Below are 14,914 nucleotides of genomic sequence, written 5' to 3' on the forward strand. Positions count from 1 at the left end.
TTCTGAGACAAGGAGAGGCGATGGAGGGTGGGCGTGGGCGCACAGGCAAAAGCCATGGGCAGGACCTGCAGGCTGCTTCCCCACCCGGCCCGCGTGTAGACAGTGCCGGGCATGCCATAGCTTTGCTGATTGGCCTCTTAACCCCGGTTCTGGATGTTGTTTCTGATGTGCAGTGAAGTTGACCCTTTGAGTGGAGTGGTTGAGGGAGGGTATCAGAGGGACACGCAGGGAGGGACGTGGAGGGAGGCTGATGTCCTTTCTAGTTCCAATGTCCTGGGGTCTGCCAGAACAGCCCTGGCGGACCCGCAGGCTCCTCACCCAGCAGGGAGCTGTGGCTCTACTGCCTGTGCATGGCCCTCCCGGGACCTGGCCAAGCTGCCGGTGGGCTGTGCACAGAGAGAAGGCCGAGAGGGAAATGTTGAGCGTCTGATGGATCTGAGCCTCAGTTTCCTCACCTGTGAAGCTACAGCTTCGGGTGGGGTGCTCAGAGTGCTGGCGGGGAGTCAGGAGAGCTGAGACACAGACCCCTTGTGTGACCTGGGCCTCCACCTCAGGGGCCTGTGGGCTCCGGGCCAAGATCCTTGGCCCTGAGGCTGGGAAGGGGCAGAAGCCTGTGGGACAAAGCAGGGCGCCAAGCTGCTGCCCAAACCGGCAACCTGAGCAAGAGCTTAGCGCCTCTGTCTGGAGACTTAACCTCCTTCTCTCTGGATCAGCAGCCTGGGCCAGCCCCGCCCTCCCTGTGCCGCCCCCCTCCTCCCCCCGCTGGGTGTCCCTTCTCTTCACACGCTCCCCTGGGTGCTCCCCTTCTCTGTGGAGCCACATTCCAGCTCTTGTCCAGCTGGCCTGGGGCCCCTCCTTCACAAAGCTGGTTCTGACCCTTCAGCCCCACTAATCCCCCTCCCGGGGCCCTCCCTGGGCCCTCCCAGGGCACCCGGCGTCAGCCACACACCGCACACCTGGTGCCCCGGCTTAAGTTCAGATGCACGGGCCTCACTTCAAAGGGCAGCTGCTCCCCTGGCATCCCAGGCTGCTCTCTGCTCCCAGCCTCCCTCCGCATCCCTCTCCTGCCCGCTCCCCTCCCTGGCCCGCTCCCCAGCGCTCCAGCGCTCCAGCCACACCAGACACCTCCATTTCCCAAACACTCCGTATGCATTCTGCTATGGTCTGAAGGCTCGTGTTGCCCCAAAATTCATATGTTGAAATCTTAACCCCCGAAGGTGATGCTATGAGGAAGGGAGGCCTTTGGGAGGGGATTAGGTCATGAGGGTGGAGCCCTGGTGAACTGGATTCGTGCCTATGAAAGAGACTCTAGAGAGCTCCCGAGCCCCTTCTGTGGTGTGAGGACACAGAGCGACACCTGAGCACGCTGGCACCCTGACCTCTGGCTTTCCAGCCTCCAGAGCTGTGAGCAATAACTTCCTGTTGTGTATAAGCCACTCACTCTGTGGTACGTTGTCACACTGGCCTAAGCTGCCTAAGGCACACTCCCTCCAGGTCTGTGCCTCTGCTCTTCTTGGACATCCTTAAACCCTTTCTCTGCCTTCAAAGTCCTCCTTCTCCAGAGTCCAGCTCTCCCTAACCCCCTCTGCCCTGCCTGCACCGTGGTCAGAATTAACCCCTCTCTCCTCCCTGGACACCCAGCCCTGTTTGACCTTCGTGGCTACAGCGACTTCATTCTGCATTGCATCTCAGTGAGTGGGTGTGATGCTGCCCCTCTGCTCGTGGAGTTTCCTGGGCAGGACCGAGATTGGCAGGCACAGACCTCCTGTCATCCTCATAGCAACTGCCACCGGGTATCGTTAGTGCTGTTATAAAGATGAGCACAACTGAGGCTCCGAGAAGGTAAACAGCACGGCCTGGTCACCCAGCTGCTACACGGTGAAGCTGAGATTCCATCCCAGATCAGTCTGAGTCCGTGGCCAAGCTTGCTCTGAAGCCAGCACCCAGGAGCAGGCAGGCACACCCTGGTCCTTCCGTCATGTGTGTGAGGCTGAAGGGAGCGTGTGGCCTGTGTGGCCTGGGCTGGGGCCCTGTGCTTTTCTTGACCACACGGCACGGATGTCTGGTTTATTAGCTGCGGTCCTTTAGCAGGTGGTGCCCAGCTCTCAGGTGAAATAAGGTGCTGAGCTAGAACTGGGCAGGGCCATCAGCACCAGAAACGCTGCCACCCTTACCCTGACTCAGGCAGACGTCTCCACCTGCGGTGGAGCCAGGACAGCCCGTGACTCCAAGAGCCCTGGCCTAACCTGTCCCTCCCCACAGCAAGCGGGACACTGCTCTTCTCTGTCCCAGCTGGCTCCCCTGGAGGGACACGAGACACTGGGAGGGCCCTGAGGCTTCCCACAAACTCCGTGGGCTCATGTCATGATGAGACCTCGTAGAGCAGGAAGGGCTTGGGACCACAAGCCCTCCTCGACGTCCTGGTTGTGTGACCTGCCCCCAACCCTCAGTTTGGGGGTGGCAGTGCCTGGCTCGCAGGGTGGCTGGGAGGGCTCACTGTGTTAACGTGTCCAGCCCCGACTGGGTGGAGGAGATCGGTATAAGGCAGCCCTGAGTTTCAGGGACATTTGCTCCCTGAAGGCTGTTGACAGTCACTCAATACCTTAGTGAGCAGCGATGGAGCCAGCTGTGGTTGCTCGGGCTCCCTGCGCCCACAAGAGAAGGGTGGGCAGTGCCTCCACCTACCCTCTCTCCCACTGAGCCCAGGCCTTACCCGCACTGACCACTGACCTCTCCATCCTTCACCAGCTCCAGCTGCCTCCCTTCCAGCCCCAGAAGCAACCAATGACCTCGTTCTTCCTGGGCTCCATCATCGTGTGTCCATCCTCTGGCCTGCCTGTGCTCTGACCCCTGGGCACTGTCCCCATTTGGCTGAAGAAAGTAACCGAACCTCATGGCCTGTGTCACCACCAATTCTTGATCCTCTGCTCACCTGCGCCCTGCTCTTCCTGCTGCTGCTGCTGCTGCTGCTGCTCTCAGAAACCCTCTTGGGTTGACGTAGGGCTTTGACCTTCAGGAGCTGGTCAAGCCCATTCCACTCTCCTAGCCCCCTCCCCACTACTCTCATTTACTAGGTACTGTGCCAGCTGACCTCCTCCCCCAACTTTATTTACCAATGGAGACTATTTACGGTGACTCTCTTTCTTTGGATAACTGATTAGTTGGGCTATATTTATTCACTCACACATTTATCTTTCCATTCACCTTCATCCAATCATCCTTCCTTCCATTCATCTATCTATCCATTATCCATCCATTCAGTCATGTCTTTATCCATCAGTGTAGTCATCCATTCATTCATCTACCAACCCACCTAGCCATCCATTTAGCCATCCGTCCAATCATCCATGCCATCCAATACCTACTAAGCATTTACTAGGTAGCAGGCTCTGTGCTAGATGCTTGGGATTCAGAACCTCTATTCTCAGGAGCTCACAGTCCAGTCTGGAGACATGAGCTTTGATGTCCTTTCTAGTGCCAATATCCTGGGAGCCTATGACCTGTACCCAGGATCAGGACATGCCAGTGAGCGCCAGGTAGATGCTTGTGACCCGACTGAAAGGCTGATCTTCCTTCACTTGGGAACTGCTGCTCTGAAATCTCCTCTTGCTTCTAAGCTGGTGCATTGACAATGTTCAAGGCCATGTGAGACTAGACATAGGGACCCTCTGCAGAAATGTGAAGGCTATTGCCAACACCTGACGCTACCTCACCCTGTGAAAATCAGCTGAGCTCGGGGGAAGGCTGGCCAGAAAACAACTTCAAGTTTTACTCTCCCTGGATTCTTTATCTCTCCTCTCCAAATTTTCTGTCCCTTTCTTCCTTCCACCCCCATCTCTCCTATCTGTTCTCTTTTCCTCTTCCCTCCATCTCCCCCGGCTCCCTTCTCCTCATTTCCCTTCTCCTATTTCTTCTCTCTTCCAATTAAGTGGTGGGACATGAAATTCAAATTCCGGCCACCATGTGGGTCCTTGGACAAGTGATGACAATTCTCAGGCCAGTGTCCTTCCCTAACGCCACGGCTCCCAGGGGACAAAGCCAGATGGTGCATTTGCCATGCCCAGCCTGCAAAAAAGGGCTCTTTTCCTCATGCCTCATCCATTTCTTCCCCTTTCCCCTTCTTCTCTGTCCACGTTCCCCCTACTGCCTTTCTCCTTGGGAGACCACAGACAGGTGCCGACTCACATATTTAATCTTGTTCTAATTCTCACCTATAAAATCAACACCTCCAAATGAAATGGCTCTAATGGCACAAGATCTGTCAAAGTGTCTATGGATTTGCTCCCTGAGTCCTTTTCCTAACTCCCCTCCCCATCTTGGGTCAGAAGGGCAAAGGAGGAGGAGAGTTTAAGAAGGAAGGTCGTCAGGAGGAAGCAGGGAGAGCCCCGTGGGCCCACCTTCCTCAGGGCACCCCTCCTGCTCACCGATGTGTCCTCCGAACATGAGGCAATGATGTTCTCAATGAAGGGGTTCCACTTGATGTCCAGCACGTTCCCCTGGTGACCACAGACCTTGGGGTAGTTGGGTTCAATCCTGCCTGTCTGCCAAGAAAAGAGAGAGAAGGAGATTAGTTTGATGGCCCTGAACAGAGAGCCTTTACTCTGGCTTCTAAAACGTCTTATTCATGCATGGCCCATGGACACAGACAATGGAGCGGTGAGGGCCTGGGGTGGTGGGTGGGGGTAGGCTGGAGGGGGTCAATGGGGGAAAAAAGGGACATATGTAATACTTTCAACAATAAAGAATTATTTTTTAAAAATAGTCAAATTCATTAAAAATCCTATCTAATAAAAGAGTAATATGCAAATTGGCCATACCTCTGCTACACCCACCAGCCAATCAGGAGCGAGTATGCAAATTAACCCAAACAAGATGGCTTCGGCCACAGAGAGAGCAGGAGGGGAGGCTTGGGTTTCCCCAGCGATGGAGGAAGCCAAGCTTTCTGCACACCCTGGCCTGGCTTGGCCTCCACTTAAGGCTACAAAGTTTCAATTATAGAAGATAAATAAATCCCATCAGAAATGGTTGCCATCACAGAGGGAGCAGAAGGCTTGGCTCTGCTCCAGGCTACAAAGTTTCAATTGTAGAAGATAAATAAACCCCAGATACCAGGGCCTCCTCTTGGGTCTCCGGGGGTGTGTGGCCGGCCTGCAAACCACCACAGGCCCCTTGCCCAGGCCACCCCACACCCCAAGGGAACCCCCGCCCTGATCCGGGACACCCTTCAGGGCAAACCAGCCAGTCCCCACCCATGCACCATAAAAGAGTAATATGCAGATTGACCATCATTCCAACACACAAGATGGCTGCCTCCATATGGTCAAAGATCCTGCCCCCATGTGGACACAAGATGGCCACCACAAGATGGCCAGCAGGGGAGGGCAGTTGGGAGGGACTAGGCCTGCAAGGGAGGGCAGTTGTGGGTGATCAGGCCAGCAGGGGAGGACACCTGGGAGGGACCAGGCCTGCAAGGGAGGGCAGTTGGGGGCAATCAAGCCTGCAGGGGAGGGCAGTTAGGGGTTACCAGACCTGCAGGGGAGGGCAGTTAGGGGCAAACAGGCTGGCAGGGGAGCAGTTAGGCATCAATCAGGCTGGCAGGGGAGTGGTAGGGATTGGGCCTAAACGGGCAGTCAGACATCCCTCGAGGGGTCCCAGATTGGAGAGGGTGCAGGCTGGGCTGAGGGACAACCCCCCTCCCCCCTGGTGCACGAATTTCATGCACCGGGCCTCTAGTAAATAAAAAAAAAAATAAAATGTCTTATTCATCTTTGAGTTCCTGCATAAGGCTGGGCCAAATTGCTCTGTGGCTGTGTTCTCCCCAACACTGCATGTAATGGGGGTGGGGTGGACACGACTGGTCCATACGCCACCTTTGTGCAAATTAGCAAAAGGTGCCTCTTCCTCAAGTAAAAACGTTTGAAGTTAAGATGAATGACCAAAGGCTGCTGCCCTGGCAGGGCATACACCTAGACACTGGATGTATGCACTCTCCCCAGTGCCCGCACTCCCCCTGCCCCCAGGAGAGGTGCTACAGCCCGGTTTGGGTCAGGAGGAGACTCTCTCCTGCTGTTCCAGGAGCCTGTGTTCACCTAAACACTGTCATTTAAGTAACTGATTCTGCCTGAGACCTGAACGGTGATGAGGCAGGCTTGTTCGGGGTGCGTCTTAAACACCTGTGCACAGTAATAGTCTCTGGAGTCACACACGCCTGCGTCTGAATCGCAGCTCTGCCACCGGGCAGCTATGCAGCCTGGGGAAAGTAAGTGAATTTCTCTTAGCCTTGGTTTCTTCATTTCTGAAATGAGGATAGCAATGCCTACCTCTTAGCATTGTTGTGAAGATTGAATGAGCAAATGTGCTTAGCAAGGTTTTTAATGTGTAGATTAGCATTATAAAGACTGTTCAATATCTGACAGCTATTGTTATTGGACGGGCTAGATGACACCTCCTCCAGGAAGTCTTCCCTCATCTCCGTGGGTTAAGAGCTCCTCCTCTGTACGCTCACAGCGTTCGGGGCTTCCCTCCGTGACAGCATCATCACATGGAGTTGCAGTCTGTTTCCGTGTATAAGCAACTGAGGACAGGGTCTGTGTCTCCAAATCTCCCGCTTTTAATAAGCCTGGCACATAGTAAGTGCTCAGTTCATGATCTGAGAGACATCCTGTGAAGGGAATAGAGTCCACAAAAAATGGAGCAAAGGATGTGGGGGTGGGGGATACTGGAAGGGTAGGCCCATGCTCAGAGGCTATAAGGGTGACAGGGAAAGGAAGGAAAATTGTAGGCAGAAGCTGTGTCTTCACCTTTTTAAAAAAATGTTTTTTTTTTTATTGAGTTTTAGAGAGAGAAGAAGTGAGAGGGATAGAGAGATAGAAACATCGATGCGAGAGAAACATCATCGATCAGCTGCCTCGTGCACCTTCTACTGGGGATCAAGTCTGCAACCTGGGCATGTGCCCTAACCTGGAATCGAACTAGTGACCTCTTGGTTCCTGGGTCGATGCTTAACTGCTGAGTCACATCAGCCAGGCTCCACCCATTTAATACTAGTTTTTTTGGGGTTTGGAGGAAATAGAGTTCTTTGAAGCACTGCTCATTTGCTAATGGTGTTAGGCAGTCAGAGGCACCTTAGGTAGGTGATACCTCACCCTCCTTTAGGTCCCTGGACTGAAAAATGAGGCACAGAACCAGTTTCTGCCACGGCCCTGCTATGCGGTCCCTGTACTTCACCAGCATGATGGCGCAAGCGTGACTGCAGAGTGCTGTCCTGCCATAACCTCCCCACCCACGTCCTGCCTGCATCTCTATCAGCTCATTTCCAAATCCTTTGATTTTTGTGTGTGACACAGCAGTGGCAGGATGGGCAGAGAAAAAAGAGCCCTAAGAGGAAATGGCCGTGGGATGGAGGGTGAGGAATGAGGAGGAGTGAGAGAGGAAAAACGCCTCAGAGGTTGTCCTCCAGCAAACTTTACTGAAGCTGTACATAGTGGGGAAATTAGAGATTCAGAGAGAATGGGTATCAGTTAAGAATGGAATCCCCTTTGACATGAGGGATGCAATTCAAAACTGGAACATCTCTTCCAATTTCTTTCAGACTGTTGGACACTGTTTCTTTAAATGAGACCAGACCACACGAGGCCCTGGGATTTATTAGAGTTACACCTTATCCTCTTTAACTCTTATGACAAGCCTACGAGCTAGGCATGAGGAAGTGAAGGCCCAGAAGGGTTAAGCAACAAGCCCCAGCTGAACCTGAAATGCAGGCGCCTACCTAGGGGGATCCTCAAGGCTGAGCTCCGTGAAGCCCAGTGCTCGTCATTGGCCGGCTCCCCTCCTCCAGCTCCGAGGTCCATGGGCGGACAGCCCTGCACTGTCAGCTCCCACAGCTCACGCACTCTCGGACTGAGCCGTTCCTGACATTGGACCCCAAAGGCTGCGTCGGAATGATCCCCGAGCAATGCTGATTGCATTAAGCTTTTGGCACCCAGCCCGGCCCAGGCAAATGGGAGGGGCACGGGATCAGTCAATAGGTGGCCATCAGCTAACAGCAGCTCTGGCCCGCAGCCTGTGGGTGACGCACAGAGGGGCCGGCGAAGCAACATCCCTGGGACCTATTCAGTATGGGGAGAGGTCGGAGCCCTGCGCTGGGAAGGGAGTGAGTCTTTTTGAAACAGAATAATCCCGATGTCATGTATAGGTCCAGGTGGACCTCTCTCTCTACAATGGATGCATCCCCCAATGGGGTGGGTAATAATAATGATCACCACTTAAGCACACTGTTGCTTATGTGAAGGGTGACCCTCGAGTTTTGCAGCACACAACCAACGTGGCTCTACGTGGCAGCCGTGAAGGGCAGGCTTTCAAACTAGGCAGCTCTGGTTTTCCTGTGGTATACAGTAGGGTTTCGCATAAAATGTTGTTAGAAAGACAAGTCCCATTGGTAAGAAGAAAAGTTTGAAAACCAGTGTTCTATAGAGAAATCAAGCAAATTAAAAAATACTATTATTAACTCCATGAAAAAAAAAGTTGTATATAAGAAAGCTAATCCAATCATAATGTATGATTTATATACAGTATTTACATAGTTGTAATAATGGAAATTCCAAATATTTATTTAAACAAGAGTTGTGCTTTAATGTGCTGGGAGGAGAGAGGTAGGGGAAGTGTGTGTGTGTGTGTGTGTGTGTGTGTGCGTGTGGTAAGAGGGGAGATAGAGCTGGGAGAGAGCCAGATCCCCATCATCCATAATAGAAAGTCAATAGACAAGGTCTAAGATTTTAAAAATAAAAACATGGCAGTAGAAGCAGGTAATTAAGAAATATGGGGATACGTGCAAAAAGAAACAGCTAAAAGCAATGCAAGTAGCCACTTTAAGGAGTGGGAAATGAGGGATGTAGCAAAGTGGGACAGGAATGGAGGGTAGAGGCCATGATGTGCCAGTAAATGTTCAACAACTAGTTCTCCTGTGAGGAAAAGGCCCTGGTTTTGAGCATCTGCCCATTTGAGGGGTGTAAATATCCCACCGTGGCCAATTTCAAGTTGCCGGGAGGGTATCACCAAAAGCAGAGTTAGAGGAGAATCACAGTAGCACCCGTTACATAATATTTCTACCATTAGATACAGTCATCCCTTGGTATCCTCAGGGAATTGGGGCCAGGATCCCTCAGGATACCAAAATCCACAGATCCGCAGATACTCAAGTGCCTTATAATTTACACACATTCTCCCGTATACTTTATTTATTTATTTTAATATATTTTATTGATTTTTTTTTACAGAGAAGAAGGGAGAGGGTAGAGAGTTAGAAACATCAATGAGAGAAACATCGATCAGCTGCCTCTTGCACATCCTCTACTGGGGATGTGCTCGCAACCAAGGTAAATGCCCTTGACCGGAATCGAACCTGGGACCCTTCACTCCACAGGCCGACGCTCTACCCACTGAGCCAAACCAGTTAGGGCTTGCCTGTATACTTTAAATCATCTCTATGTTACTTATAATACCTAGTACAATCTAAATACTCTGTAAATAGTTGTCATACTGTATTGTTTAGGGTATAAAGGCAAGGAAAAGTCTGTACATGTTCAGTACAGATGCAACCATAATAGGCCTAATTACATAGTACAGGCCAGCAACAACGTAACTTCCCCCCCATATATTAGATCTATGTTTGGTTGAATCTGCCGTGTGTGGAATCCCAGACTACCAGAGTGTGATAGACATGAATAACCTCAAGAGCACAAACTAGTACAATAATTAGAAAATAATGACTTTAATATTTAGTACCTCTGTTTTTAATATAATTTATTTAATTGGAAGTTTGTATAATTTAATTTTTAGTAATAGCTGTGTTTAACAACCAACTTGCAAAACTCCTGAAAATGTAACAACAGGCTCTCACAGGCCAGTACAAGCCGACTCCCGCACATCACGTGTGGTGCTATGGGCCTTGTCACTGTCAGACTTTATGAACTCTGTATAATTACCACTCTGCTAGACAGGAAATTAAAGAGCAAACAAGTAAAATGCATGCACCAGGTGTTCTAAGGGAAGCTTGTTCTGAAATCTTAAAAAAATGTGAACAATCCAAAAAAAAAAATAAAGATGGGGAAAAAATGTGAACAATCCTCTTGCAGATCCCCTAAATGCCCCTGTTTTCCTTTTTAAATATTTTTTTTCTTGATTTCAGAGAGGAAGAGAGAGAGACAGAAACATCAATGATGAGATAGAATTATCCTGGACATGTTCCTTGACCGGAATCGAACTCGGACCCTTCAGTCTGCAGGCTGACGCGCTATCCACTGAGCCCAACAAGCTAGGGCCGAACGCCTCTGTGTTCTGTTCCAGCTTCTGTGTGGGGTGTGACTAGAGACCAAGTCCAGACCTGGCTCTTGACGGCTGCACCGTGCTACCTTCTCATACTCATACTCCTACACACACTAATGCGCACACCAACACTAACCGCTGTGGTTACTTTATTACATTAATGTAATCAAATTGAATCCTCGGAACCCCATCTTATGGCTGAGAAGGCAGAGGTTTAACCAGTGGAGTCAAAGCTTTTCAGTGTTTATAACTAGAATCGCAGCACGGTCCCAGCGGTAGGTTCTCAGGGGCCTGGGTCTCCTCTGCCACCTGGTCCTTGAACCGCAGACAGCTTCAGCCTCCACAGACCTTGTGGCTCGGGGTGGGGTGGGGGAGCCCGTTATGTGGCGTCTATAGTCACCAGGGAGGCCTTCCCACTGTCGGTGGGCCACTTCCTAAGGCCTCAAAGGACAAATACGGTCCCTGTTCGGTGGGACAGACCTTCCACGTGAAATGTGGGATGGCAGCTATGGCATACCCTGAGCTCCTCAGGGCAGAACCCAGGGTTGGGGATCAGGTTGTATCTCAAATACACTCCATCTGCCAAAGACAGAGTTGGAAGCGGCCGGACAGCCGGACGCAGGCCTCTCTACAGGGCGGGAGGGAGTGGGAGGTAACCTGCCACCTTCCTGCAGGTCCACTTGAGAGAGTCACAAAGACCTTTAAAAGGTCCATAGGCTTCGGCCAATAATTCCACTTTGGGAATTCATCCGAGAGGAATCAACAGAGAAGCACACTAAGACATCCGCTGCTGCCCTAGCTGGTTTGGCTCAGGGGATAGAGCGTTGGCCTGCGGACTGAAGGGTCCCAGGTTCGATTCCAGTCAAGGGCACATGCCAGCCCAATCCCCAGTAGGGGGTGTGCAGGAGGCAGCCAATCAATGATTCTCTATCATCATAAATGTTTCTATCTCTTTCTCCCTCTCTCTTCCTCTCTGAAATCAATAAAAATGTATTTTTAAAAATTAAGACATCCACTGCTGTCTTATTTATCATAGGGAACAGTCTTTTAAATGCCCAACAATGGGGCATCACCAAAATGAGTTGCAGTACACCAATATAATGGAATATTATAAGTGCATTTAAAATCATATTTTCAAAGTATGTTTAATGACATGGGACTTGTTCAAGATATGTTTAGTGAAACAGTCAAAACCAAGTTAAATACATAAAACAATTTCTACCTATTAAAAAACACACAGTCTGTAAGAAAACACATCAACTTGTTCATAGTGGCCATCTCGGGCTAGGTGGATATTAGTGGTTTTCACTTTTCCACAATGAACATTTAAAACTTTTATTAAAAAGATAAATGTTATTTATTTAAACACACACACACACACACACACACACACACACACACACACACACACCCTATAGCTTTGATTGAAAAATATTCCTCTCTGGTTTTGGTCAAGCAAGTTTTATTTTTTTTATTTTAAAAATATTTTTTTATTGATATCAGAGAAGAAAGGAGAGGGAGAGAGAGAGAGATAAAAACATCAATGATGGTAGAAAATCACTGACTGGCCGCCTCCTGCATGCCCCACACATGGGATTGAGCCTGCATATGCCCTGACCAGGAATTGAACTGTGACCTCCTGGTTCATAGATTGATGCTCAACCACCAAGCCACCTAGATGGGCAGTCAAGCAGGTTTTAAAGAAATAAGGTGCAGCTGGAGTCTACCAGGCTTACACGTTTCAGAAGCTTTTGTGGAACATAAATGTGTTTGCTCATACAGGCTTCACTGCTCCCTTGTTACCAAGAATGGTTTGGAGGCGGGGAATAAGATCCTTTAAATTGAATGAAATTATATAACGAATTGAAAGCGGGTTTCAGTGTGTGTGTGTGTGTGTGTGTGTGTGTGTGTGTGTGTGTGTGTACAGCCAAGGCCAGGCCCTCTCCCTGGGGAAGGTGGGCAGCTCGGCTTACCCAGCAGCCTGCCCAGGGGAGTGGCAGGTGCTCTGGGCCTCTGTCCAGGCTTTATGTGAACCCAGTGAACTGACTGAGGATGAGATTTTCAAAACAACCTGCATTGCAGCTTCAGCTTCCTAGAATCTTGCAATGCTGCAAAGCTGAATTTTGTTCACAGGAGCCAAATGTTTTCTTACCTGGGGAATCAGCTTAGCAAGGCAGAAAGAACAGACACTGAGCAGGAGGTAGGGTTTCTAGGCCCGTAGGCCCAGTTCTACACCCATCTGGCTGGCTGAATGACCTTGAACATGACCCTGGCCTCTCTGGACTTCCCATTCCCAGACCCTGGACTAATGCCCTACCGCTTCTTACTGTATGAAGCAAGGCAGACCTGCTATCAGAAAGATGCAGGATAGCAGTACTAATGATAACTAAAAAAGAGAAGGGTGGTAGTAAGAGACCATTTGATAAGTGCTTATAAAGTACCAGGCCTTGTGCTAAGCAATTTGTATACATTACTAGAGGCCTGATGCATGAAATTTGTGCAAGGGGCTCGGCCCCCGCAGCCCTGGCTTCGTCTGGAAGGTCGTCAAGGAGGGACGTCCGGTCTAATTAGCATATTATGCTTTTATTATTATAGATTTTATTTAATTCTTGTAACAACCTTACATAGTTTTATGAAATCCTTTTAACCCTCCAGTATCAACCCATCTTATGGAAGAGAAAACAGCTCTGGGAGGTGACCTCCTGAAGACGACACAGCTGGGAAGGGAGGAGCTGCCATTTGCACTTGGCGTTGTCTGGCTCTGAGGCATCTCTGCTACGCTGCCTCCTATTTCAGAATGTGGGTGAGACCCTTGATAAATTACGGGGGCAGTGGGGTCCTAAGAAGGGGCTGGCTGGCAACTCCACGTGCCCCTTAAACTTGCTCTTGCAGACTCTCCCTTCCCTCCTCCTTTCTCACCCAGACTCGCCCCTCCCCCTAGCGATTCCCAAACTTTGCTACATTTTGGAATCACCTGGGAAGTTTGAAAATCCCAGTGCCCACGTTGCACCCTGTACCAATTTAATCATAACGTCTGGGAGGGGGGAGCCAGACATCAGTATTTTTTAAAGACCCCCCAGTGATTCCAATGGGCAGCAGAGTTTGGGAACCACTACCCTAGAGGCTCCCTATTCTGCTGGGAGCCCCTGCAATACTCATGCATTTTAAGACAGGCTCCGTGGCTGCCTGACTCAGTGGTAACCAGTGTAGGCGTGGAGGGTGGGGTGAGAAATCAAAGAACATCATTGCACACTTAATACAGACTCATTGGCAGGAACCACAGATAAAGCAAATAGAAAGATACCATCAAGAGGACCCAGGGTAATGGATAATGCTGAATCCAAGAGATGGGTGATGTAATGGTGGAACCCCAAGCTTCCAGATGGGTGATGTTTTTGGATGTGCCACCCGGGTCATCACATTCCCACCTCCATGATCTGCCCCATGCATCCCAGACCATCCAATTAAGCTGCTCAGTCTCCTCTGCTCTCTCTCCTCTGGATGGAAGTTGATATTAAATGGGAGAACCATTGTAAAATAGGCACTGTAGTCCTTCTCCCCAAAGCTCTGGGCAAAGGTCAGGTCCCCTGTGTCCCAGCCTTCTGGTCTGAAGGAAGTCATGCCCCCAACTCACAGCCCTTGATAGTTCTCAAAGCACTTGCACTTACATGATATTAATATTGCCCAGGGAAGGGTGACTCTGGTCACCCCACCAGGCAATGGCAGCCACAGAGAGTTTGTGCAGGTTCAGAGCTCGGGTACCACCCGGCCTCCTCTGGCAGGAAAGGAAGAGAGTGCTTGCGCCGTCTCTGTGCTGTCAACACTAGCATTGGCCTGCTCCTCCCCTGCCATGGAGCCAAGCTCTCCTAGAAGGTGGGAGCACTAGGGACACGAGGCCTGTGGGGTTCGGCTACAAGCTCTTCAGTGTCACTCCGTATTTGGCCCCAGGCAGGCCTCATCCTTCCAGAGACCCTGCCACAGAGAGAACCCCAGTGGAAACCCACCCCAAATGGGGAGGGACGGAGGTATGAATGACCCTGAGGAGGAATAGAACCCAGTCAAGGTCAGGAGCCGTTCCCAGGTCAGCTGTACTGGGGGCCCCACCAGACCTTCTCATGTTTTACAGAGGCTGCTGCCAAGAGTCTAAGAATCCCTCCTTCCATTTGCCATCTGGCCCAGGGAAGGAGGAGAGAAACAGGGACCCTCTGGCCTGAAGCTCCTCCTGCAAACTCCTCCCCCTCCCCCACCCGCATAGGCTCCTGCTGCCTGAAGGAAAGCCATTCAGGGCTATTGTTTCTGCCCAGCCCACCTGGGAGTTAGGAGATCACTAAACCTCTGTTCCAGTGGGAGGGGTGAGATCCAGGAGCAGGGCACTGGGCTCATGTCAGCCCGGCTGCTCACTGGTTGTGCGGCCCGGGACAAGTCTCTGCCCTGCTGGGCTGCGTCTCTCCCTCTGAAAAGTGAAGGTGTTCTGGAGGGACAGAGATAACAAATACGTGGTCCCCGTGCCACCCCCAGGCTTCGGTCTCTGCAGCAGGCATCGCTAACGGTTCACTGGGTCCTGCCCGAGCCCTGCAATCCTTTTCGGAGG

The 14,914-nt window shown here is 50.9% G+C and overlaps 1 protein-coding gene across 1 annotated transcript in view; it reads right to left on the reverse strand.

Annotated features, from left to right (window-relative positions):
* The window catches only part of CORO2B (coronin 2B), a 130,748-nt gene that overhangs the window by 20,915 nt on the left and 94,919 nt on the right, over nt 1-14,914 (reverse strand). Inside the window, exon 3 of the mRNA XM_008139087.3 lies at nt 4,425-4,541. Coding sequence (XP_008137309.2) covers nt 4,425-4,541 — 117 coding nt within the window. The remainder of the gene's footprint in view (nt 1-4,424; nt 4,542-14,914) is intronic.

The sequence above is a fragment of the Eptesicus fuscus genome, chromosome 5 (assembly GCF_027574615.1).
Source record: "Eptesicus fuscus isolate TK198812 chromosome 5, DD_ASM_mEF_20220401, whole genome shotgun sequence".
Classification (NCBI taxonomy): Eukaryota; Metazoa; Chordata; class Mammalia; order Chiroptera; family Vespertilionidae; genus Eptesicus; species Eptesicus fuscus.